This window comes from Pyrus communis, chromosome 17 (assembly GCF_963583255.1).
Source record: "Pyrus communis chromosome 17, drPyrComm1.1, whole genome shotgun sequence".
Classification (NCBI taxonomy): Eukaryota; Viridiplantae; Streptophyta; class Magnoliopsida; order Rosales; family Rosaceae; genus Pyrus; species Pyrus communis.
In genome coordinates, this window is record NC_084819.1 from 14,249,616 (window position 1) to 14,276,015 (window position 26,400).

The 26,400-nt window shown below is 39.0% G+C and overlaps 4 protein-coding genes and 1 pseudogene across 4 annotated transcripts; all 5 read left to right on the plus strand.

Annotated features, from left to right (window-relative positions):
* Positions 1 to 3,635, plus strand: part of LOC137722052 (putative receptor protein kinase ZmPK1) — a 12,403-nt pseudogene extending 8,768 nt beyond the window's left edge.
* Positions 3,636 to 10,316: 6,681 nt separating this feature from the next.
* Positions 10,317 to 13,525, plus strand: LOC137722855 (protein RETICULATA, chloroplastic-like). Its single transcript, XM_068461956.1, has 8 exons — positions 10,317 to 10,581; positions 10,730 to 11,433; positions 11,531 to 11,629; positions 12,009 to 12,229; positions 12,386 to 12,455; positions 12,537 to 12,616; positions 12,736 to 12,800; positions 13,018 to 13,525. Exons 2-8 carry the CDS (start codon positions 10,822 to 10,824, stop codon positions 13,209 to 13,211), a joined length of 1,341 nt encoding a protein of 446 aa, XP_068318057.1. The 5' UTR covers positions 10,317 to 10,581; positions 10,730 to 10,821; the 3' UTR covers positions 13,212 to 13,525.
* A 1,007-nt stretch (positions 13,526 to 14,532) lies between these two features.
* On the plus strand, positions 14,533 to 16,473 carry LOC137722053 (protein NRT1/ PTR FAMILY 2.8-like). The gene is made up of 3 exons (XM_068461048.1): positions 14,533 to 14,632; positions 14,721 to 14,938; positions 15,025 to 16,473. Exons 1-3 carry the CDS (start codon positions 14,533 to 14,535, stop codon positions 16,471 to 16,473), a joined length of 1,767 nt encoding a protein of 588 aa, XP_068317149.1.
* Positions 16,474 to 17,666: 1,193 nt separating this feature from the next.
* Positions 17,667 to 18,541, plus strand: LOC137721898 (protein MIZU-KUSSEI 1-like). Its single transcript, XM_068460922.1, has one exon. It carries the CDS (start codon positions 17,667 to 17,669, stop codon positions 18,438 to 18,440), a length of 774 nt encoding a protein of 257 aa, XP_068317023.1. The 3' UTR covers positions 18,441 to 18,541.
* Positions 18,542 to 19,375: 834 nt separating this feature from the next.
* On the plus strand, positions 19,376 to 21,804 carry LOC137723641 (uncharacterized). Its single transcript, XM_068462837.1, has 2 exons — positions 19,376 to 19,617; positions 20,435 to 21,804. Exons 1-2 carry the CDS (start codon positions 19,480 to 19,482, stop codon positions 20,639 to 20,641), a joined length of 345 nt encoding a protein of 114 aa, XP_068318938.1. The 5' UTR covers positions 19,376 to 19,479; the 3' UTR covers positions 20,642 to 21,804.
* Positions 21,805 to 26,400: the final 4,596 nt, after the last annotated feature.

Below are 26,400 nucleotides of genomic sequence, written 5' to 3' on the forward strand. Positions count from 1 at the left end.
CTTGGATGATATACAATGCTTGGGGACTTGGGTATTTATAGCAAACCAAATGAAAGCTACACCACACACTTAATTAAACTAAGTTTATTTACTACCACACAAAACATATTAATTGCACCTAATTATGTTGTCTTCCACACAACCTTACCTAACTTTGCAATTGAAAGCAATTACATCATCAAACTAGATATGGACTTGGGCTTTAGATTGGGTTGTGGATTACTTATTGTTTTGGGTTGACATTGATTCTCAACATATAAATGCCCAAGTATAAACATTATTCATTTATGCAATGGAAAATACTTTTCCGGTATCAACCGCCAATAGTCTTACGACAATTCTCCTTCTTCGATCCTCTTTTTCCGCCTCTCTCTGCACCGCTTGAACTTCTTCATCACTCTACTCTCCCACTCTTATTCTGCAACTCCGAAAACCCGAAACAGTCTTTTGAGAGGCTCTTAGCTCTCCGCCAAACACGATTTCGACTTCCTAACTTCACCATATGAATCTTTCACTTGTGGTTTCTATGGTGTAGGGACAAATGCTTACTGGTTTTCGATATGGTTTACGAAATCCAGAGACAGAATTCTCGTTTGGACGGTCAACAGAGACAAACCAGTCAACGACCTCGGCTCCATAATCTCCCTCCGCCGAGACAGCGCCATGGTCTTGACGGACATCAATGGAACAGCCGTCTGGAGGACCACCGCGAACTCCAGCAGCTCTGGCGCTGACATGTCGGTACTTTTGGATCCGGCAACCTTGTATTGAGAGACGAGCAAGGTAAAGTTCTGTGGCAGAGTTTTGATTTTCCAACTCACTCTTCTTCCAAACCAACGCTTTACAAAGGGCAAGAAGCTGACATCTACTTTAGGAAAAAGGCACTTTTTGGACCGGCTATTTCAGCCTCTCTTTCGACAATGACAATGTGTTGAAGCTCATGTTCGACGGCCCTGACACTTCAAGCTTGTACTGGCCTGATCCTGATTACTCCGTTTTCTACAACGGTCTAACAAACTACGACAGCAGCACTCAACAGGGTTGCTGTTTTGGATGACTTGGGAATTTTTTTCTCCAGTGATGGACTGCAATTCAAAGCTTCCGATGAGGGTTCAAGTGCAGAAAGGAGGTTGACGATGGATTATGATGGAAACCTCAGGCTTTATAGCCTCAAAAGCGTGAGAGGGTTGTGGGCGGTCACCTGGGAAGCCATGACGGAGCTGTGTAAGGTGCATGGGATCTGTGGGACAAATGGGATTTGTATTAATACGTCACAGCCGAAATGCTCATGCCCTTCTGGCTACAAAGTAGCTGACACAAGTGACTGGAAAAAGGGTTGCAAGCCTATGTTTAATCGTTTGCGGTCCTAGCAAGTGAAATTCGTGCAGATTGAGCAAGTAGATTTCTATGGTTTTGATCTCAACTATGCCAAACCCATCTCGTCTGAAAATTGCAGGAATCTCTGCTTGGATGATTTCCGGTGCGAGCATTTAGTCATGGGAAAACAGGAGAAAGGAAATGTTTTACAAAGAGTGCTTTTTTTCAATGGGTACAAGTCTCCAAATTTTCCGGGGAGTTATATATATAAGACTGCCTCTGAGTGTGGAAACATCGCTACCTGTCAATCTCAAGGCCTCAAATACATGCAGGAAGAATGTAATAATGATTGTATTGGATTCTCCTTCGATGTATGGAAGTACCGCCAAAAGGGTAAGATGGGTGTATTTGTATAGATTTGCTTTGGCAATTGGTGCACTTAACGTTCTTTTCATAGATTTGGCCTGCTGGCTACTTTTTGGAAGGCACAGTGCAGCAACTCCGACGGAAGATGGATATAACGTAATTTTGAGTCAGTTTAGAAAGTTTCGCTACGCTAAGCTCAAGAAAGCAACCAAAAACTTCAAGGAAGAGCTTTGAAGAGGGATCTCCGGTGCTGTGTGCAAGGGCGTTCTGGCGAACGAAAGAGTGGTGGCCGTGAAGAAACTGGTGGACATATATCAAGGGGAAGGTGTGTTTTGGGCAGAAGTTAGCACAATCAGGAAAATTAATCACATGAACCTAGTGAGAACTTGGGGATTCTGTTCTTATAATAAGCACAAACTCTTCGTCTCTGACCACATTGAAAATGGCTCATTGGACAAGCACCTGTTCCCCCCCAAATTTCCTTGGATGGCAAGAAAGGTTTAAAGTTGCCATGGGAATAGCAAAGGTTTTAGCGTATCTTCACCATGAGTGTCTAGAATGGGTTATCCATTGGGATGTAAAGCCTGAAAACATACTCCTGGACAGAAATTTCGAGCCAAAGATTGCAGATTTCGGGCTAGCAAAGTTAACCCAGAGAGGCAACCTGAACTCCATGGTTTCTCAAATTCGAGGAACAAAAGGGTATATGGCTCCCGAGTGGCTCTGAACCTTCCGATCACTGCAAAAGTGGATGTTTATAGTTATGGTGTGGTAATTCTAGAGATAGTGAAGGGCATTAACCTTCCAAGTTGGGTAGTTGAGGACACCGATGATCAAGAGCCGGAGCTGACAAGGTTCGTAAGGGTACCGAAGCAGAAAATTCAATAGGATCCAAGCAACAAAGATGGTTGAGATTGGGATTTCCTCTGTGGAGGAAGAGAAGAGCAAAAGACCAACCATGGATTCTGTACTATAATTTTTACTATAATGTGAAGGTGAATCTTCTGTTGCATTTAAAGGTGAATCCGATGTTGCATGTGAAGGTGAATCCAATGTTGCAGGTGAAGGTGAATCTGTTGTTTCATGTGAAGGTGCTGTTGCATGTGAAGGTGAATCTGCTGTTGCTTCTCCACACAACGAGTAATTGCAATTTAAGCGTTAGAGAGATAAATATGTAAAAAATTGCTTTTCTAAAAGTTTACTTTAACTGCATCTTTTGTAAAAATAAGTACTGCCATTACATTTGTAACTCTTTTATTACAAGCGATAGTTCAAATTACTCAGAACTACTCTAAACTATGGGAAAGAGGAATTGAACTCGGTTGCAAGGGGCAGAAATACTGCCGTGGTTACTGCCTAACCCAAAAGAAAAATCAACGACGTCTGGGATTTGTGCATGTACTATACATATTGTACAAAGCATCGATCATTTTCGAAACAATTAAGATTGCAATCTGCTACTTGAATAAATTGAGTTTAGAAAGAAAGAAAAATGTCAATTATTCCTTCCCTCCCATTTTTAAATAGATAGCCGGTAATCGTGACGAATGAGTCATTGAATCTCATAGACTTCTAATATTTCATGGAAATAAAAGAACTATTTAGCTTAAAACAATTGCAGTTCAGTCTAGAAGCAAAATATTTGATGTAATAAATTGACTAATTTTATTGCATAATTGATGAAGAACATTCTGCATACCAATCCAAAAAAAAAAAAAAAAAAAAATAGAGAGATGAACCCTGCGGAATTTAATTTTCAAGGCAAGAAGGCAACCTTATAGTCCAGATTGCACAAGACCATCTCCATCAGCCCTAAAGCATTTTCCAAAAACCGCCATGGAATTTCTCATCAAACTTCTCATTCTTTCGCTGTTTGCAGCCGTGGTTGGTTAGAGGCAAGCGGTGTCACCAGGGCTGCAAAGCTTAAGGCAGGGGAGCTCCTTGACAGTTGAGGAAGAAAGTGACTTCTTGGTTTCACTCAACAGAATTTTCTCCACTGGATTTTAAGCTTGTTAGATTTCGTTTCTGGGTTAAGTTTTACCTGTTGCCGCTACTGTTTCTTGTGTAATAAGTTTACTTTCACTACACGTTGTAATATAGTAAACCTCAAGGCAAGAAGAATTTTCCAGAACCTGCCATGGACGTCCACAAACTTCTCATTCTTTCTGAATCACGAGAACACTATGACAGTGTTAAACAACTATACTATGATCGTTAAGGAATTAAAACTGCATCGCAAAAGTAGTTTGTTGTTATTTTTTGGTTGAACTGGTGAGAATGTGGAGGACAAAGTCCCTCCAAGTGCTGTGAATGCTGCTGCCTGATAAGCTAGAGCGAATGTGCTCCTAAGAGATCCTAGTTCGAAACTTTTCTTACCGTTTATATTAGTGCAAAGTAGAATATCAACTGCATCATTTGGTACGTTACCCATAGCTACCACACATCCAAATTTATAATACATAATAGGAGATTGTGAGAGGAGATCACGTGCGCAAGTTAGACATGTTTGCTTGCTTGGAGTTTGAGAAATCATGAGTCGTTATCAGAATGAATGAAATACATGATAAATAATGTTCTTCTCTTAGGAGAAAGACTTACATGGAACAAGTTCACACTATCGTTGCGTCTCATCCAAAAAATTAATAACATTGTCTTATTGGATCGGGATAGCATGCAACGGTAAACATATTCCATGTAAGTTGCTCTTCTCCCTTAGTGCCTGTTCGATAATCATTTTGTTTTTTGTTTTTACTTTTCTACTTGAGATGAGATAAGAGTATATGAGGTAAGGGGGAAGGATGAAGATATGTGAAGGTAGGGAGGGGACAAAATAAGGAAGAATGAATGTGAACAAAATCTTGAAAGTGAAAAAAACTTAAAATAATTTTTTTTTGTTGCTGTCATATTTAGAATAGGAATGTGATTATGTAAATCCTAATGAATATAGGAATATCTCTATATTCCTATTAGAAGTTGATTACCTATTAAGAGTTGTAATCCTAAAAGGGTAAGTTTTTTACCTATCCTACTACTATAAATAAAGGCATAATGGGAGTGATAGAACACACACCTGACAATTAAATCTCTCTATTCTCCCTCTTGATACCGTCTGCCCCTTCTCTCTCTATTCCTTAAATAGCTCAGTTAAATAGGCCTACAACACGTTATCAGCATGCTCTTGCCAGAAGCTGAGGAATTGACGGATCGTAGGAGGAGACTATCTTCCACAAAATTCAATGGCTCTTCTCTGTTTTCTGCCAATCAGGTACGCTTAAAATAAAGGAAGATATTTGAAACGTCCATAAAGCGTGAAAACATTCCCCATGATGCATGAACTCCTCTATACGATATATATATATATATATATATTGTATATGTTTCATATATTTGTCAATATATATATATATATATATATATATATATGTTTCATGCATTGCGCAATTATATTGCTATGTGGAATTGTGAGTCAAAGCATATACATAAATTAGAAGCAAATCTAGAATTTGTTCAAACCCTAACCATGCCTCAAAAAAAAGAAAAAAAAATTTTGCGTTGGGCACTATGCGGCACCATCGCCACACCCCTACTGTGGCATCATCAGACCACCATTGGCCTGAAGCTTAGTTTAGTGGACCACACGGCAGCAGCCTTTCGGCTTGCTGCATTAACCCAAACATCCCAAGGCTTTAAGGCCTGATCTAACTAATGGGCCTGAAGTCCCTTAGTCCAAACCAAAAGCTTGCAGCTTTTTGGTCCGATGTCCCGCAAGTCCCTAGCTTACTGGGCTATGCCATGTCACCCTGGCTCGCTTCCCGCAGCCCTGTCTGCTAGGTTGAGCTTGACCCGAGCTAAACCTAACCTCGATTGGGCTTCCCACGCGAACCCAAGGCCAGCATTCCACTCGGCCTAACCCATTCCTTCTATTCAACCCAAATGCCAGCAACTACAACTGCTGGGCTCACCTGTCTCAGCCCGTGGCTTGTAGCCACTTATGGGTAGCTATTGCAACCACACATGAGCCCAAACCTCTTTTTTTTCTTTTTTTTTTTGCTATGTTTTCTCGACCCAATGCTATTATTTTGGCATTATTTTGCTTCCACAATTGACCCTGTTTGGTCCTGATGTATTGAATTAATTAAAAGTGACATGCAGTCTATTAATTTGATAATTAATCTAAAATTATTGACCTGAAGATCACTTTTGAACATTATTGATTCAATGATTTATTTGTATACTTTGAACCATTGACATACTTTCGTAGTAACGAAGCTCTCACATTTAAGTTCCCGAAGAAACTCAAATTCACTACACTTAAATCAACATATTGCATTCTGTGTTTCTTGCAGGAACCTCTCCTTTATAAACTAATTGTTCATAAAAACTAAATTGAACTTGTAGTTGCATATTTAGTTCCCTTGAAACTTGAAGTTTTCGTTCAAAACTTACCACATGAAACATGTAGCTTTCATGCATAAATCAAACCAATACATGTCTATAGAACCCAAACGTTCTACGATATATGTCTATGGCTTACCATATGACTAATCACATTTTTTGTACCCTCCGTTTTAGGAACATGTCCACTTGAACAAGCTCGATTTCACCGCTCTGGAAGTATCTAGAAGAAACTACCTGAAGTGGGTTCAAGATGTGAAGCTCAATCTTACTGCAAAGGATATTAGAGCCACCATCGAGGCATCCATCGACGACAAACTTGTCAACAAAGCTCAGAAAGCTACTGCAATAATCTTCATTTGAAGACACATCCATGATGCTCTGCAGATCGTGTACCTCGATGACGATGACCCATGCACCATCTAGCTTGCTTTGGCCGACCGTTTCAATCACTAGAAAAACATATACTTATCTGAAGCAAGACACGACTGACAGCATCTTCGCTTCTAAGACTTTAAGTTCGTGAATGAATACAAGTCTAAAGTTTGTAAAATCCAATCACTGCTAAAGTTTTGTAAAGTGGAACTCACCGAATCAGATCTCATAGAAAAAACCTATTTGACCTTCCATGCCACCAATATTGTCTTGCAGTAACAATATAAGGCACATAAATTAACCAAATTTTTGGATTTGATCTCTGTACTACTTCTTGCTGAAAAGAAAAACTAGCTTTTGATGAAGAATCATCAAGTTCGACCGATTGGCTTGAACGCCCCACCTGAAGTGCACGCGACCAATTCTAGTAGCCACAAACGACGAAAATATCGTTGTGGTCATGGCAATGGGCAGCAAGCCCCACCACGAGCCCACGGTCCACAAAATCAAGGCCCACCCAAAGGAGGAAATGTGACCCAGCAGCATCCACCCTTTGCCCTTAAGGCTCCAAACTTCAAGAACAAGGGAAAAGTTACCGCTCAACTGGTTTCCATTGAAATGGACATATGCTACCACTGTGGATCAAAAGATCATTGGTCATGCGTATGTCGAGCTAACCCTAAGGCTATTGCCAAGTATCATTCTCGTTGTGAGTATAACTTTGCACGTGTGGATCATCCGGAAGATGCTACTACATCAATGGAGATGTCAGATTTTCAGGAGGCGTCTGCGCCTGTGGATGAATAAATTAGACATGTTTTTAGGATGTTTACCCCTAGTGGCCGAATCCACTAGGAATGGCCGGCCCTTCCCCCCTATTTTTCTAGGTTTATGGTTTAATTTTGAACAATTTTCTAAGTTTTTGGAATAATTTGTTTGATTTTGGTTTGTTTTGAATTATAGATTGTTATTTGATGGATATTATTTCTCAAATTTCTTAATTGAATGAATGGAATTATATTTATGCATGTGACCAATTCAATCAATTTATTTCTAGGTATGTCTAGTGGGAAAGTTAGTTGTCTGGCTGATAGTGCTACACACACACGCCATCTTGCATGAGCGACACTACTTTACTAACTTTATACCTTAAAAAGTACCTCTGACAACTCTTCCAGGCCCATCCAACCTGATTGAAGGATACGGAAAGACACGTATTATGTTGTCCAATGGTACAGTTTTAACCATTAAAGAAGAACTCTATTCTCCATGTTCTGGAAGAATGTTGCTGAGTTTTAGAGATATTCAAGATAATCAATATCATGTTGAAACCATTGAAGATAATGGTTCTGAATTTATTTGTATCACTTCGTACGAATATGGCCAAAAACTTATTCACGAGAAGTTGGAACGTCTTCCTAGTGGGTTGTACATAACAACCATTAGTGGCATAGAAGCCCACCGTGCGGCCGACCCTATGCCTGAGTTCTAGAGCAGTTTGCTGCTTTGGCATGACCGTTTGGAACATCCTAAACGCGACATGATGCGCCGTATCCTCAAAACATCTTGTGGGCATTGGTTACCTCCCTATGTTGGATTCCCACCATGCAAAGCGTGTTCTATAGGGAAATTAAATACTCAATCCTCGATTACAAAGATTATTCACAACCCCCCAAAGTTTCTTCAGAGGATTCAAGGGGATATTTGTGGACCTATCCAACCAACTTACGGACCATTTAGATATTTTATGGTGTTGGTTGATGTATTGACACGATGCTCACATGTTTGTCTGAGTTGAATAGCTTGTAGTTCTCTTATTTGGAAGTTATATCTAACTCAGAGAAAGTATCTTAAAACATACTCACTTGATCTTAATGTACTCTTTTTCCTACAATTAGGAGCATTTTTTCCACTGGGGTTTTGCCACCTAACGAGGTTTTGATGAGGCACCTATACTGGGATGATCATACTTCATTGAGTTCACTACTCTCGTCTTGTTCGACGTTTGTTTTAGACATTATGCATACTTCTCAATTTTCTCCTTAGTCTATAGGTTTTTACCCATACCTTGGGTTTTACCATAGCGAGGTTTTATGAGTTTTAGTACCAGTGCATACTTTCTTTATATTTGAGACTCGCATTCACCCACTGTGTTGATGACTTCATCAACTATTCTACCTTATCTGTTGAAAATCTAATGTGATGGTTTGTTGAGTATCTACACACTTAAGGATGAGTGTTGTAGTCATATTTAGAATAGAAATGTGATTGTGTAAATCCCAATAGATCTAGGAATATAAGAGATATTCCTATTAGGAGTTGATTACCTATTAAGAGTTGTAATCCTAAAAGAGTAAGGTTTTTGCCTATCCTACTACTATAAATAAAGGCACAATGAGGTGATATAACACACACCTCACGATTAAATCTCGCTCTTCTCCCTCTTGCTACCGCCAGCCCCCTCTCTCTCTATTCCTTAGATAGCTTAGTTAAATAAGCCTACAACACTTTTGAGCATTTAGTTTTCATTTTGTGTGCATTTCTTCTACATCTCCCCACCATCATTCATTTCCCTTATATACTTTTCTTTTAAGCACAAAAAACAAAAACAATAACTAAAAATGAAATAGTTCAAACAGAACCTTAGTTATTCCATACTTGACTTTCCTGGTATGTAATACCCAAAATCAATGTGGAATTTACCTTTTCTTATTTATTTCTTAGTTGCCAATAAATACATTATATTACATAAATATAAATAATACTCAATTCTTACAAATTTATTTCTTATGAACTAGTATATGCCCACGCACAAAGTGTGTGTGAACTTTTTTATTTTTGTTTTTAAAATTGAAGGAGTGATGAATAGGGAGAGAGTGAGAGAGCTTTAATTAAATTTTTTTTTTTAATCAAAGGTGTTAAAATCAACTGTTGGTGAGGCTTAGATCATCTTCAACCCATGGGTTAAAACTTAAAATTTTTGACCCTGAAAATTTAGGTTTTAACCCATAAACAGTTTTTTTCCTCCAACCATTCTCGGTTAATTTTTTAGCCCGAGTTTATTAAAGAATGAATTTAGGATAATTTTTTCTTAAAGTAACTTAAAAAAAATTATGTAGACTATGCTAATTTAATTTTATGGACATTTTAATCTAAAAATATTTAGATTCCAGTAAATATTGAAAAATCATTAAACCGACACCATGAAATTCGTAGACCACTACAAAAGAATATGAAACACATAAAATATATATTTTTTAATGACTTTAGTCATTGGATTTAAATTTAGACTGTTAGATATTTTCTTTTACCGTTGGATTTGATCAAACTAGATTTTAGCCGTCGGATTCAATGAATTTATAAATATAAAACTAAAAAAAATACACATATATGATGGGTCAGCCCCACTAACCCAAGGAGGAATCCTGAGCTAAATTTGGCCCATAAATGAGTTTTAAGTTTTAATTCATATTTGCCTCAAGGATTGGAGCAAGTTGGGGTATGTTTAGAACATAAAATTTAAGTTTTACCCTAACAGTTGGAGTAGGTCTTAAGCAAAAAAGATCAAAATTTTGTTTTATAAAATTACGTTACTACTATTTACTGTTTTATTGTGATAGAAAACTAAATGATCTTTTCATTCTCTTTTGATTAATAAAAAATATTCTATTAATATGTAATTTAGTTAATCAACATGTCCTTTCTTAAGGAAAAGAAGTGAGAAATCATTTTTGATGAATTCATTTCCCGGTATCAAACGCAACCCAAGTGGTGTGTTCATTTCAAACCCTAGATTCTCGTAGATTTCCCACGTGCAGAAAGAAAAAAAGAAACCCCAACAAGGAAGACCAACGAATATACCACAACGCAGAACGCCTCCGGAAAGGATAAAAGGAAGCCCAAAAACCACGTCGTCTCTCTTTCGAGTTTCCGCTTCCCTCACTCACTCATTCACTCACTCACTCACTCACTCAACCACCTACCAAATCCCAGCCATCGCTTTCAGGATCGAATCCTCAAACCCTCAACTTTCTCGGCAGCCAAACACCAATTTTACCTTCCACCCACTTTCCCTCTCATTTTCCTCCGTTTTCTCCGCGCAATCACCTCTTGCCTCAGACTTTAAAGGTACAAAATTCTCACTTATTGGTGCTTTCATTTTCTTTAGATTTGTGGTTTTAATCACCTTCGATTACATCTATATATATATATGTGTGTGTGTGTGTGTGTGTGTGTGTGTGAGTATAAATTTAATTTGTTTGATTTGATTCCATAGATTTTGTGTTTGTGGCAATTGCGTAATAATTCGTCGACTTCTCTGGGAGTGCATTATCGACTTAGACATTTTTGAGATCTCGAAAGGCATATATGGCGGCTTGTTCTTCGAGCTTTGGGATATCGAATGTTGCAACTTTGCGGAACGAGGTCGTTCGGGGGAAGATGTGGAGCCAGAATTTGATTTCTTATGGACTAAGGTTTAGGAATGATGCAAAGGAGGTTGCTTTTCCAGTGCTCTATAGGAATAGTAGCTTTAGAGATAGGCTGAATTCGTTTTCGGTGAAGAAAGACCGGAAATTTACGGTCATGTCTATGTCCGAGGCTCGGGCTGAATCACAATCCGAGTTAGGCACAATAGCTGTTTCGAATGAGGGAGGGGATGTTATTGTAGAAAAGGAAATGAGGATTTCGGAGAATGAGTGTGGATCAAAAACCGAGAGTGGTGGTAGTGATAAGGATATGATTGATGGTAGTGGTGGTAATGGTAAATATACGAACGGTAGAGGTGGAGGAGGAGGTGGTAGTGGTGGTGACGGTGATGGGGGTGATAAAGAAGAAGAAGAGTTTGGGCCAATTATGAAATTTGAAGAGATTATGAAAGAGACTGAGGCTCGAGGGGCTAGTCTTCCCTCTGATATGATTGAGGCTGCCAAGAGCGTGGGAATTCGCAAAGTGCTTCTCCTTAGATATCTGGATTTGCAGGTATAGCTGTGCTAAATTCCTATTCAGTAATTGTGTATTAACGTTTTGAGTACTAGTATTTCTTTCTCCTAATATAGTTGAACATTTAAATTTTCAGGGGTCAGCCTGGCCTCTAGGTTTCTTAATGAGGTCATGCTCTATGCTTCGTGATCGAATGCTTGCTGATCCATCATTTCTCTTCAAAATTGGAACAGAGGTTTGCGCTTGTCGTCATATAGTTTTACACAAATTATTCATCTTGCTACCTGATAGATGTTAGATAGTGCAACAGTTGTTCATAAAAAAGAATACTTGGATGTTATCAACTCTAATGTGTGATTACTCGAATCTGGCTTCCCATGGATACAGTTTGTCTCATGTACCAACTCTAATGTGTGATACATCTTCCATTGTGGTGGATAATTTGTCTCATATATAAACCTGGTTCACATTCTGTGATAAGCTATCCTTGTGTTCGTCATAGATTGTAAAGGTTTGGTATAAGCTTGAGGCTGATATTATCTATGACATGGTTTTCCCATTGCTGCTTTTTTTTATTCTATATGCAAGATAGTAATTCATTCAACACAATGCAGATAGTCATTGATTCTTGTTGTGCTACATTTGCCGAAGTTCAAAAGAGGGGCAAAGATTTCTGGGCAGAATTTGAGCTGTATGTTGCAGATCTTTTGGTTGGGGTGGTGGTTAATGTTGCTTTGGTTGGGATGTTGGCCCCCTATGCTCGTATTGGGAAACCATCATTATCTAAAGGGTTGCTTGGACGCTTGCAACATTCTTATGGAGCTCTTCCTAGCAGGTGAATAATTCATGCCAAAAATAGTACTTGAAGCTATAATTCACTCGTAATTTTTTTTACCTTTCACAGTAATATGATACTCATACTTGTCAAATCTCATTCGCAGCTTTAGAAAATAATGGGTATCTATTATGTTTCTTAATTGATCTTATGCAGTGTATTTGAAGCGGAAAGGCCAGGATGTAGATATTCTGTAAAGCAGAGAATTGCCACTTACTTTTTTAAGGTATGATGTACACATACATAATCAAATGATTTTCTACGTCTGGGTTCATTATATTTTTTTTATTAACCTCTCTGTTTTCAGGGCATTTTGTATGGAGCAGTAGGCTTTGGATGTGGTATTATAGGCCAAGGAATTGCAAACTTGATCATGACTGCCAAGCGGTACGCTTCTATCTAGACATACTCTGATTGTGTGCATGTGTGCCTATGTGCGGTTATGCAACACTAGAAGTCTTTTTCAATATGCATAAGTGCTGACCCAATTATTTTTCTAATGTCAGGAGCATAAAGAAGTCAGAAGAGGACATACCTGTTCCACCTCTAATTAAGAGTGCAGCTCTTTGGGGTATGCGTCTCTTCATTGTTTACATTTGTTTTAGATTGTCAAGTTTACTGCTCTGTTTTGATTTTAAGTTTTGCTTCCATGAGCTATTATCAACATTTTTGGTTTCGTTATGTTTTAATTTCATATGGTTCTGGTTGGCATATCCTCTGCTTACGTTGTCACTTGAGTAGTACATTTCCATAATTTGGTCTTCTTTTTGTCCACCCCCCACTACCAGGTGTTTTCCTTGCTGTCTCTTCCAACACCCGCTATCAAATCATCAATGGACTTGAACGCATGGTAGAGGCATCGCCTTTGGCGAAACAGAACCCACTTGTTGCAATGGCTTTCACTGTCGGAGTACGATTTTCAAACAATGTTTATGGGGGGATGCAGTTCGTAGACTGGGCTAGATGGAGTGGGGTGCAGTAACTAATATGCTTTAGAGGGATAGGTCAGCTGGGGCAGATTTCAACTCTTCTGGTGATATGGCTTTTGCTTATCAGTTATACAAGCGCAAAATCGTCACCCCCAAAAAGTTTAAATCCCGTAGGGAGTAGTTTCGTCCTAGATGCTTTTGTGTAATTTGGAAAAAGCTGAGTAGAATGTCTTGTACTTTTCTATCGATAAACAAGATGCTGGATTTACAGGTAATTCGGATATGAATGGTTCAAATTGGCACCATGTAAGTACTTGCATTGCGAGTGGTGTGTTCCTGATGGGATAAAAATGCTGGCTCCTTTTCATTTGTTCTTCCTCAATGTCGCTTTTTCTTTCTCTGCAAGTATTCGCTCAATTAGCTCGTAAGGCTGCGCAGAAAAGGAGTTCATGGGTTCGAAGGTCACTCTGGAAAAATGCAGCTTTGTCTAGATTGATGCGAAGTCACGAAGAGGTTTTGGTTGATTTACACTCTAAACTTCTACGTTGTTAGTTTTCACCACGAGATTTTATTTCAGCCAATTACCTCTTTCAACTTTATGAACAGACAATCACCTCTCAACCGTTAGATTGCCCAACATTTCAAACAAAATTCTGTCCATATTTGTCATGTGGACTCGCTTAAAAGGGTAAAAATGTCATTTTGCTGCACTTAGATGAGACACGACTTGAAATGTTTATAGCCTCTTAAGTGGCTTACGGGTTGTCCAAGTGACAAACAAGAAAGGAATAATGGATGAAAATTTTGAAAGTCTTGAGGATAGAGTTGGCTATTTATAAAAGTTTGATTGACAGTGAATTATACATTCAGCGAGTGTATAGCCAAAATTTCTTTAAAAGTAGATCAATATTTTGAAGATAAAAAATGAAGACGTCCGTTATTTTTATAAGACATACTGGGGAAGGGAGAATCGAACGCAGAGCCTTGGTAAGGGTATAACCATATAAAACTGTTGTTAACGACTTGAGCTTATAGTTAAAAGAGAAAAACAAGAGGGGAATAATAACATGGTACGGTTTCATTTGTTATGTGTGAGTGTTGCAGTTCCGGGTTTACTCCCCCATTTTTGGAGAAGTTCGTTAAGACAAGTCATCAATTACATGGTCTGTGCATTTTCCCTTATTTCATGAACAAATCAGTTATAAATAGAAAATTTATTACCCGCAGGATTCGCAGGCAGCAACATATAAGTGTTGGTGTGAGTTGTCAGTCGAACAAACCATAACTTACAGAGACCACCACAATCTATGCAACAAAGATTGAGAACGCGACAGAGCAAGACAAGGGAGGAGGAGAACAAGTCACCGGAAAGCGATGGAGCATGCAGCGCATTCTTCATCTGAAGGGCTAGAGAGTCAATCTCTTCCTCAGAAAAGACCGATTGGAGGATGGAGAGCCGTCAGATATATTCTCGGTATGTTCATGGTCTTAGGTTTCTTATCAATGTGGTGGATTAGGCCAGTACCGATGTGTTTTGATTCGTGTTCCTTTTTTGTCCAAAGGGAACGAGACTTTCGAGAAGTTGGCTTCCATGAGCTTGATTGTGAATCTGGTGGTGTATCTGCACACAAAGTACAACTTGGACAATGTGGTTTCAGCTAATGTGTTCAATATATGGTCTGGCTCATGCAACATTGCACCACTGTTTGGTGCTTTTCTTGCTGATAAATATTTGGGAAAGTTTAATACTCTTCTTTTCAGCTCGATAGCATCACTTCTGGTAAGAGTGTAAATTAGTTCACTAGAATTTTCGTTGTGTATATTTTTATAACGATTCTACTAACACTACTTGTTTCAATTTGACAGGGAATGGGGACCCTGACCTTAACTGCAAGCATACATAAACTAACTCCGTCTGCCTGCATCGCACAAACTGCAGAATGCCAACAGCCGAGTACTTGGCAGATAGCGATCCTGTATTTGGGTCTCGCGTTGCTTGTTGTTGGATCCGGAGGCCTTAGACCATGCAACATTGCCTTTGGAGCTGATCAGTTTGATACCACGACGGAGAAGGGAAGAGCGCAGCTCGATAGCTTTTGCAATTGGTGGTACCTCTTGTTCACTCTAGCCCTCCTCATCGCTCTCACCATCGTGGTTTACATTCAGACGAATGTCAGCTGGATTTTGGGTTTTGCCGTCCCAACTGGCTGCTTTGCTCTCTCCATTATAATTTTCTTGCTCGGAACTAGGTTTTACGTGCGCGTAAAGCCCGAAGGAAGCATCTTTTCCGACATTATCAAGGTTCTAGTAGCCACCTGCAGAAAATGTGGTTCGAAATCTAATGCTGGAGAAACTTCGGGGCAGTCATACTATGATCCTCTAGTTGGATCCGAGTCAGAGAGAGAAACAGTAGCGCGTACCAACAAACTCAAGTTCTTCGATAAGGCTGCTATGATCGTAGACCCGAGCGAATTGGACAGCCAAGGGAAGCCCAAGAACAGTTGGAAATTATGCAGTGTGCAACAAGTGGAGCAACTAAAATCTGTGGTGAGGATTTTGCCTGTTTGGATAACTGGAATTGTTTGTTTCATAGCCATGCAGCAAATGAGTTCATTCGGGATCTTTCAAGCGATTCAAATGAACAAATCGATTGGCCCCAAATTCCAGATTCCACCAGCCTGGATGGGCCTAACACCGATGATTGCACTTTCGATATGGATCATCATCTACGAGAGCATCTACGTTCCTCAAATGCAGAAACGGGGCAAGAACGAAACTGGAAGATTGACAATGGAGCAGAGGTTTAAGATTGGTATTGTGATCTCAGTTCTGTGCATGGTAGTGGCTGGACTCACAGAAATGAAGCGCCGCGACTCAGCTTTGGCACACGGGACCCTCGAGTCACCAATAACCGTTGCGTTGCTCGTGCCGCAGTTCGCCTTATCGGGTCTGATTGAAGCCTTTGCTGCAATTGCCTTGATGGAGCTGCTCACCACTCAATGGCCTCAGAGCATGAGGACTTTCGCCGGGGCGGTTTTCTTCCTCAGCTTGTCCATTGCAAGCTACCTAACCACCATTCTCATCAACGTGGTCAAAAAATTGAGCGGACTGAACGGAAATTCAGCATGGTTGGGAGGTAATGACCTCAACAAAAACAGACTTGATTACTACTATTACACGATAGCCGCCTTCGGGGTCTTAAATTTCGTGTATTTCCATTTCTTCGCGCGCCATTATCTGTCCGACGACGACGTTGCTCAACACTCCGAAAAGCCGTCCGACTGTGACTCCTCAGGCAATGGAAAAGGGTTGTAGTCTTCTAGACAACAGACATTGTACTATACAACGAAGAGGGCTGTTGGTTTTCTTCCCAAAATGCCAGACACGAAACGAAAGCTTAGCCTTTAGGATGTTTTTTATGCGCCAATTCGAATAATGTGTGGCTGTAACATGTTTGACGTGAGACAGAATGACTAATGTGAAATACGTAACACAATTGGAGTACCAACAAATTACAAATAGAACTGAATGACTAAAGTGAAACACGAGAACAAATTCAGGACCGCTATCATTATTAATCCGCGTGTATGAAATCCATAGGAGGGTCCCAGAAATCAGAGTGGCCGTAGCCACCTAGGCTGCCACCATAGGAACAGCTCATCTCCGTGAGGATGGAGCCTGCACTTCATTGAGATAGGGCCCCATGTTCCCCCCCTGGTCCAACCAGTGTTAGGCTACTAGTGCTAGCTATAGCCCCGGGCTTTTGCATTCCTTTGGAGTGAGGCCTACGGGACTCCATGAGTTTTTTTTTACTTTATTAATTTTATTTAATTGCTTTTAAGTTTGTAGTTCAGTTAATTAAAAACATATAATTTGTTTATTCAATGTTTTCCTCTCTTATTGTTGTTTGTATTAAAAAAAAATTGCAACTAATTGTTACTCTTAGACCTGATTGAATTAATGAAACTATGAAGAACAAATTAAAATTCAAGAAAAACTACGAGATCCGATTAAAACAATGAAAATTAATATTACAACGGGCGTCCAAAAAAGTAAATAGTGAAATCGGACGAAGATTAAGTTGTCAAAATTAAATCACAAACGAAAAGTGTCCAAACCTTAACTTTTGTAGCTATACATTTATAACATTGAGTGCTACATAGCTCCACAGTATTCTAGCCAACTGGACTTGATCTCACATATTTCTTATTTTCTTTATTTACACGAGGCAAAAGGCTGACTAGGCTACGTGTCATGTTTCTGAGGCTTCTCTTGCAACGGCTATTTTCACTGCCATACTTTTCCCGCGCAGCCTCTGTATATATTTATATATGTGTATATATCTCTCTCTCTGCACCAACCGTACACCACCACCAGACTTCGAAAACCTCTCAGAGGCCCCTTCCTCTCAAATTCCTAAAGCCCAGAAGATTCAACCCTTCAACATTTGGAATTCGAAACCATAAAACCCCAAATCCCAAAAATCCGACCCGAATTACCCAAAAACCATGACCAAGATCGACACCCTCCGTCGATTTCTCCTCCCCTGCTTGTCCCCCTCCTCCGCTAAATCCACCCACTCCGCCGCCGCCGCCACCCCCAAGAAACGCCTCAGCACCTCCTTGCGCGACGACCTGGACGACACCAACGCCGCCGCCGCCGCCGCCAAAAGCTTAGACCCCAAGGACCAAGATTCACAATCTTCCACCTCGCCCACCCAAAACGACGGCGTGGCGATTCCGCCCCAGCAGACCCGCCCCTCGAAATCCATGGTCATCGGCACAATCTTCGGCCACCGCCGCGGCCACGTGTGGTTGTGCATCCAGCACGACCGCCTCTCCACCAAACCAACCCTCCTCCTCGAGCTCTCGGTCTCGACCCACCAGCTAGTCAACGAGATGCGATTCGGGCTCGTCCGCGTGACCCTCGAGTGCGACGAGTCGGACCGGCCCCAGCTCGCTGATTGCCCGCTCCGATCTGTCCCCATTTGGACCGTTCACTGCAACGGCCGCAAACTCGGGTCCGCGGCAAGAAGAAAAGCGAGCGAGAAGGTGAAATTGATGCTGAAGATGATGCAGTCGACGACGGTCGGAGCCGGGGTAATGCCGGCCGGGTTCGCGCTCGGGTCGGAGGCGGAGTCGGGTCAGGAAGTGATGTACATGAGGGCGAATTATGAGCACGTGGTGGGGAGCGCTGACTCGGAGTCGTTTCATCTGATTAACCCGGATCAGTGCCCGGGTCAAGAACTCAGTGTCTTCCTTCTCCGGTCCAGGCACTCTTGAATCTATGAGCAAAGATTCAAAGACCACAGTTTTATTTAATTCCGTGAGCAAAGATTCAAAGGCCACAGTTTTCTTTCTTTTGAAATTGAATCAATTGATGAAGTGGGAATTTGAAAACTAGGTGTTTTCTGGAGCTTTAGGATTTGGGAATTTTGGGATTTTCTTGGAAGAGAAATTCTATTTTTCGTACAGGTTGGTAATTATGTTTTTGTGCAGATTGATTAGGTTTTTTTAGGGCTAGCTTAGCTGAATCCCACAATATCAACTGTACATTGTGTATCATCTCAGAGGTGATCAACAAATAAATCGAAATCGTGACGAAATTTCAGATCATTTCTCAGTTTTGCACCTTCTCTGTGAATTTGAGTGAATACGAATTTTATTTTTGTTCTGGTTTCGGATACCATTACTGAGGGAACGAGTAAGGAGAGAACCTTACATGAAACGGGGATGCGTGATTGATTTGGATAGTTCCACCTAGCATTCCCGTTTCATGTTTCGGGGGGGGGGGGGGGGGGGGGGGGGGTAAGAACAAACTCCGATTACAGGTCATGTTTTTACTAGTATGTACCTTTTGGGATTTCAATTTTTCAAAGAATTCGGTCATTTCTACGGACCACTTGCAACTTAGCTAAAAAAATGAACCAAGCAAGAAGCCGCCTGCCACTTGTGGAAGTAACAAGTTGAGCTACCCACACAGATATTTTCTCTACAAACTTCCAAATTGTCGATCGCGACCCTTTGTCCCGGCTACTAAAGCACGAGTTCGTTATTATGAGTAGTTCCTATAAAGGATAGGACTAATAACGTATACAGTACTTGAATTCTCGATATAGGATGCTACATAGTTGGTTCTCATCCTTCGGATACTACGTGACAAAAAGTGAATTTATTGAGCAAATCAAACTTATTCAATTTCATCGAACTTTAAACGTCCACCACTTAATCCAATCCTTATTTCTTTACTGTTTGCACTATATATCGATATTTTGGAAGCTTCTGCAGAGAAGCCATATCTTCATCGCCATTGTTGACAAAGATGCTGGAAGGAAAAGCTGAGGTGCGGGAAACAGATATGCCAGATGACATGCAGAGCCATGCCATGGAGTTGGCTTACAAGGCTCTTGATCTCCATGAAGTTTCTGATTTCCGATCCGTTGCTCACTATATCAAACAGGTTCGATTACATTTATCCACAAAGCCTTTTGGTTTGAGTTATATTCAAATTTGATATAAAGAGGAGAACTGCGTGCAGAAGAGATGAGTACACTCTTAAGCCCGGGTCCGGGTCTACACCGGAAAATTAAATAATCTTCACTTGTTGATTACGTAAGATATTCTTCTTAAACAGCAGAAAAGAAGGATTGCAAAGTGGTTTTTTGATCGTCATCATATCTAATTATGTGATTAAGTTTTAAATTGTCACTAGGCAACCGAGATTAATTATGTGATTAAAAGGATTCAAACGCTAACTTTTGCAGCAAGGCATAGTGGCAGTGATTATTCCGAAAGGGGTATAACTTCCTTTCTGTTAGGAGAAAAAGCTTAATCTTTTTAGTTAAGCTAATTAATTAAAAAGGTTCTGGGATGCTATAGGTTTGATTTGGTGTGCTACTTTTTTCCTTTTTGTGTTCTGGTTTGTATAGGATATTAGGTTTTGCTTTAGAGCTGAATCTCACGTGTGAATGCTAAAAGCATATATTCCCCCTTCTACTTTATTACACTTCCCCAATTATGCGGTTAATATGTATCAAGGAACTCCAACCACGTTATTTGTAGGGCAACTTTGACGAAAACATGTGGTTTTCGACATTTAATCCCTCCTGACCACACACGATGGTCACACCTGGTGAGAGAGCTGTCATAGTCAGGCAACCTACCAAAGGGAGTTAAAGTGGCAAACCAGAAGTTTTCCGCTAACGGAACTGAGTTTTTATCTTATGTGCTACATCGTTTGTGAATTCTAGCTTATAACACTTGGTTCTGCTAAACAGAAATTTGATGAAGCATATGGCACTGCCTGGCACTGTGTAGTGGGCAAAAACTTTGGGTCCTGCATCACACATTTGAGTGGAAGTTTCATTTTCTTCCATGTGGAAACGACGGAGTTCCTCATGTTCAAGGATTGCAAAAACTCTACTGAAAGCAGGGAAGAAGGTATTGGAGTGTTGCAGATTGAAAGCCCAGAAAGTGATGCATAAGATCAACTAGTACCAAGGCAAGCTGGAACTCGGCAAACGCTAGTTGTTTTTCGATTCTCGAACGAAATCAAATCTTATCGAACTAGTAAGTCCAAATAACAATGGTCACTTTCATGCCACAGCTATTTTCGTGTTCAGCTACAGCCGGCGGCGCGAATCGTATGCCTTGCCAGTTGCCATTCTGTTTGTTTTTTTGTTTTCTTTTCTCAGTTTGTGGATTCAGATACAGGAAAATTATTCCATTCTGGTACCTTAACAAAAATTTGATTTAAAAATTGTTATGAACTGCGATTCCTTTTCGTCTAGATACAGTAGATATGACCAATATTTCAAGCATGTTTCATGTCATAAACGTCAAGCATGATTTTTTATCGTAAATGGTCTTTAAAATTAGCATAACTCATCTTTTTTATGCTTAAATTGAAAACTAATCAATTGTGTTTTTTATATTTTTTGAAGTGAGGTCGGACATTCATTGAATAGAGAAATACGTACAAAACTGAGGATAGGATGCTAATAGTGGGCCTCAATAAAAACATTGCTAGGGGTTTCAACCCAATCGAAGGAAAAAAGAGGGTCTCACACCAACAACTTAACTACTAATACTATCCTCCAATAAAAGATAAAAAAATTATATCAGAAGGTTCCTCGAACCATGAAACCGGATGATTGACAGTTAAACTAAATCTTGCTAGGCGGTAAGCCATCTTATTCTCTTCTCGTCGGCCAAAGGAAACTTTCCATTGCATGAAAATCTGTAAAATCTGGCGTGTATCAGCAAAGAGATGTCCAAAAGGTCCATTATGCGTTGTTCCTCTGTTTTGGATTGCAGAAATCACCATGAAGGCATTACCTTCCACCTTCACCTGCTCTGTCCAATTCCAATTTTGATTTCTATTGTCCAATTTTGTTAAATTTTCTATTAGTTGGTTGATGTGGCATGAAAACTGAACCGAACTGAATTTTTTGGGTTCGGTTTCAATTTTAAATGTTTTGAAAATTGAACCGAGCCGAACCAAAACCCTTTAAATGACGCATTTTATGTTTAACATTTGCTAAGGAGCATGCTCTGAAGAACGGTCCAATTGTGAGTTATTTCTCCATTGGTTGCTTTGACATGTTTTTTTGGAAGTTCCTTGTGCAAACTATGGCAACATGATTTGTTTTACAGAAAAAATACCTGATTGGTGGTATAAGTTTGGGTTACGGTTGCATGGACTCCGGTACTCTGTTGGGTAAGCAATGCAATTTCTACTTGAAGAGTTGCCTTTTCAGCATTCTTACACCCTTTGTGGAAGAAAGATACAGTGCTTTGGAAATGATTCTAATGAGTTTATTTTTTACTTGAAGTTTGACATTTTTTAATTTTGTAATGTTTATTTTAGACTTCAAAATTTGAATTTTTATTAGTTGAACACAATACTGACTTCGGCCAGGTTCTTCCATCAACCCCCTTCTGCTTGCTCTGCCCCTGTTTCTTAAATGATTTGTGAATGTTGAAGTTGAAGATTTAAGTTCCCCAAATCTCTATGTTTTTTTTCCTTCTTTTTCTTTTCAAAGGACTAATTTCAGATTTTAAACAAATAATCCGAACCGTACCAAAATTAAACGAAATAGAAACCGGTAAAAAAAAATAAAAAAATAAAAAAAACTGAACCAAACAATTCAATTCGTTTTTTAAATTCGCAAAAGACGAACCAATTGAAACCAAACCCACTCTTACAACTAACAAAAAATTCAATAGAATTTGATAACGGTGACTAAATTAATATGTTAGGTCAATTTCAAGGATGAAATTAATCGATTTTCAATTTTAGATATTAAAATGATGAGGTAGATCAATTTCAAGGATGAAATTAATTCATTTTCAATTTTAGATACTAAAATGATGAGGTAGATCAATTTCAGAAACCAATTGTGATTAAAAAAAAAAAAAAAAACCATATTTTTATTAGAGAAATTATTAGTGTTGATCAAATTACCTGATTACATGCAATTGGCCCTCTACCATGGGTGGAGAAAAGTATTACCTTTGCACCACGGTGTATGTTTGAATTCCGTCAGTTCCCTGATCTAGAATAAATAAATAAAATACCCGATTCCACAAAATCGCATCATTTGATAATTGCCGCAAACAGAAAAGTTGATGAGCAGCAATCCCTCCTCTGCAATAAGCTAGAAGCACCCCGGCGCGCAAATGATAGAGCTCCTGCTCAGTCGAATTGCAAAGAACATAAAAGAATCATCTGAACAATATTGTAAGGAATATGATCTGAAAATACACAAAAAGACCAAGAATATAAAAGAATCAAAACATGCATCAAGTAGTAGCCTCATGAGCTTAACAAGCCTTCTTGCATTGGCGGTGAGGACAAGGTAATCCGCATCCCGAGGACTAGCTACAACAGTTACGTGTGTGCTGATCTAAACCTCAGGATGCAGATTATCCAATCCTAACCCAATATCTAGTCATCGATTCTATGGAGAAGACGAAGATGACGGAGAAGAAAGTAAATGTAGTTCAAAGGAGAAGTTGGTTGGTAGCAAGGAGGTGTGAGGACAATCTGCATGATGGACTTCTCTATTTATAATTTTATAGTGCTTCTTAAAGTGAGCAGATATATATTCTGTATGTTTATAGGTTAAAATTTATAAACACTAAAGCCCTAAGGCAAAAAATTCCTAAGCACAGTGTAAAGACGGAACCGCCCCCCACCTTTATGTTTTTCCCGTTATCATTTTCGGCTTAACAGTGGAATGATTAATTTGCCCTTTCATTATTCAGCTGTTGTTCTCTCGTTTTGATAGCAAGTACCACCCACCGTTGTTGCGTTTACCGTCTCTGTTCCTCCCTCTTGCTTAATGCACTACTACTTTGATTCATGTTTAGTTCCATCACCAGGTGGCGCATCTGCTCTTTGCCTCTGAGTATATTTGTATTGTACCATAGGAGGATTTGCCAGTCTCTGCTCCAAGTGCAGGTACTTTGTTAGCCCTCTTAGATTTTGCTTACCAAGTTTTAATTTTTCAACCATTTTTAAGTTGTGATTTTTTCAATCATGTGTTTTATGGTGTTTGAGTTAGGAGACTTTGGACCCGGGTACTTCTAGACATCTTGAAAAAGCGCAAGGAAAATATTTCAATCAAGGTAAGCGTCTTCAAGTCTTCAGTTAAACCAAGGACTGTCCACCCACTGTGTAATTGTTGATCAACTCTATGCTGATAATGTTTAAAGTGTTTTGCACATCGCATGGAGGTTGTTATTAATGATTAGACCAACAATTACCCACATTCTCTAAATAGGATTTCACACAATATGAAGTAATCCCAATACTTAGAATTGTATACCTCTCGAACAAATTAAGCACCCTTCAGTGTGGGTTTGTATGTGGGATTTACTGTGTTTGATGATTGTAAATTTCCATGTATGCTTGAGATATAGTGTTGAAGAAGATGCTAGATTTTGGATTTAATGGCTTCCAAAATCAATCAGTTATTTCACTACGTAATTATCTTAACTTTATTCTAAAGTATTTGTCTTTATTTCTACAACAATGGTTTAAGGGCTTTAGTCGGTACTCATTTAGTTATTTATTAGTATGTTTTCTAAATAAATAAAAAAAATCATGATTTGTTCACTGTTTGATCTTTCCATGAACTCTATATGTCTCAATATTGTTTCTACTTCTCTGTGTTTCAATATATTTCTATTTAATTGATTAAATTTGTGTCTTTACAGTTTTAAAAGGAAGTTCCAAAGTGTTTCCGAATGCAAAACAAGAGAAGAATGTGATGAGCCCTAAGAACAGTGAAGTAAGAAATTAAATCCTGAGAAGTAAACCATGTGAATCATTTTTGTTGTACATAGGTTGTTAATATAAAGTTAGTATGATCAGGTGCTAATTGATAATGGGAACAATTTATTTACTCTGTGATTTGTACTTAGAAAGCTACCATTTTAGTTGTACATAATCTCTTAATGTATAGAACATACATGCAAAGTGAAGACTTATTTCTACCATTTGGGTTCAACTGCTTTGATTGGCTTCTAAATTATTTGAAGATGGGTGTTTTAAATTGTGGGTATGGTTTCAAAACCCGCAGCAAAACGCGGGCATCTTTGCTTGTATACACTGGAGCTCCATGATAGGGGCTCACAAAAAGATGTTCGTCTATAACCAATGGATAGGTTAGGGACAGAATTAACCTTTCAAAGGAATTGATGTTTCTTCCTTGACTGCTTTTTCAGGACAATTAGAGAGAGATTTATAAAAGATTCTCAACATTTTTTTTTATATATTTTTATCAATTTTGGGTATAGGAACCCAAAAGTGGTGAAGTATTACAGTATTTGAGTGATGTTCTAGCATAATCTAAACTACAGGGAGGAAGATTCGAATATAGGTGTAGATGGTGAAACATATTGTTCTACCTAACTTGATACGCCAAGGTATGCGTCTTATGGTTCTAATTTCTAAAAACTTTTCGCTTACACTTTGCACCAGCTTATCATGAGTATTACCTAGCTAGCTCTCTCTTTCAAAGCTGATGAACTGAAAAGGAAAGGAGTGCCACATTTACATGTTGCAGCAGATTTTCAAGGTCTCAATCAGCTTTTGGCAACAGCAAATTTTATTCCTTTACCTATTGAAATGTGCCTTATCATCCCCCCAACTCAGAGCTTGTTTAGATGCAGAAATTTGGCAACAACTTCTTTTATCTTTTAAATCTTGGCTAGACTACTAAATATACTTTTATTGTGCAGGATGTTCGTTTTTTAATGTATCGATACTGTTTAAAACTGCATTGATAATATGTATGTACGTGTTGTATAAATAATTATCAGTTTCATATTTACTGTCTAGCTCTATCTAATAAACAATGTCCGTTTTGTTTCATAGCTGGACTAAATACAAATGTTAGTAATATTAGTGTTTATCTGGCTCAATTGCATGCAAACTGCTGGACTGGAAATGGATGGATCATGCCTTAGGCCAAAACAAAGGGTAAATTTGTTAGCCTGTCATAGTCAAGGTCCCACCTGAAAATACAGAAGAATAGGTGCTAAATTGATCACCTTATTCCACAAGAACCTGCAACTGCAAGTGCGTGTGTGTGTGTGTATATATATATATGCAAATATAAAAACTTACCTTAGGAGCTTCCTTTAAACTCTTTGGTGATGATATGTAGGGAGCTTTATATTGCATATATTCAGTATGTTGGTAGGACCATGAAAATGATACCGAACATCCAACTTTATTAACCGAAGTGAACTTAGATAAGCATGATCAGCAGCAAGACCCCTATCCGGATTGGGCGACTCACATGAAACAGGAACATTAAGGTGGTGGTATTCAAAATATATCTAGCGATGTCTAGTAGTAAACAAGGGCGGAGCCAAAATTGTTTTATGCGTGGGCTAACTAAAAAATACCATAAAATCAAGATAACTTTAACGAAAAATCACATTTTTACACTAAAAAGTCAATCTTAATACTATTCACTTTACCTTTTATTTTGTCTTTATCATTAAAACTCAAAGTTTTCAAGCATTTTCATTAGTTTTCCTTAAAATCAAATGATATTTTTATTTTATTTTGCTACATACGTATTGTATGCAAAAATTTAAGTTTAAATTTTGTATTACATACTTTAACATTTGTTCGGCATAACTCAATAAGCTTCGCAATTACAAATTGCAAAAACTACAATAAATCATCCAAATGCACGTATATTTAGATGCAAACACAAGAAGA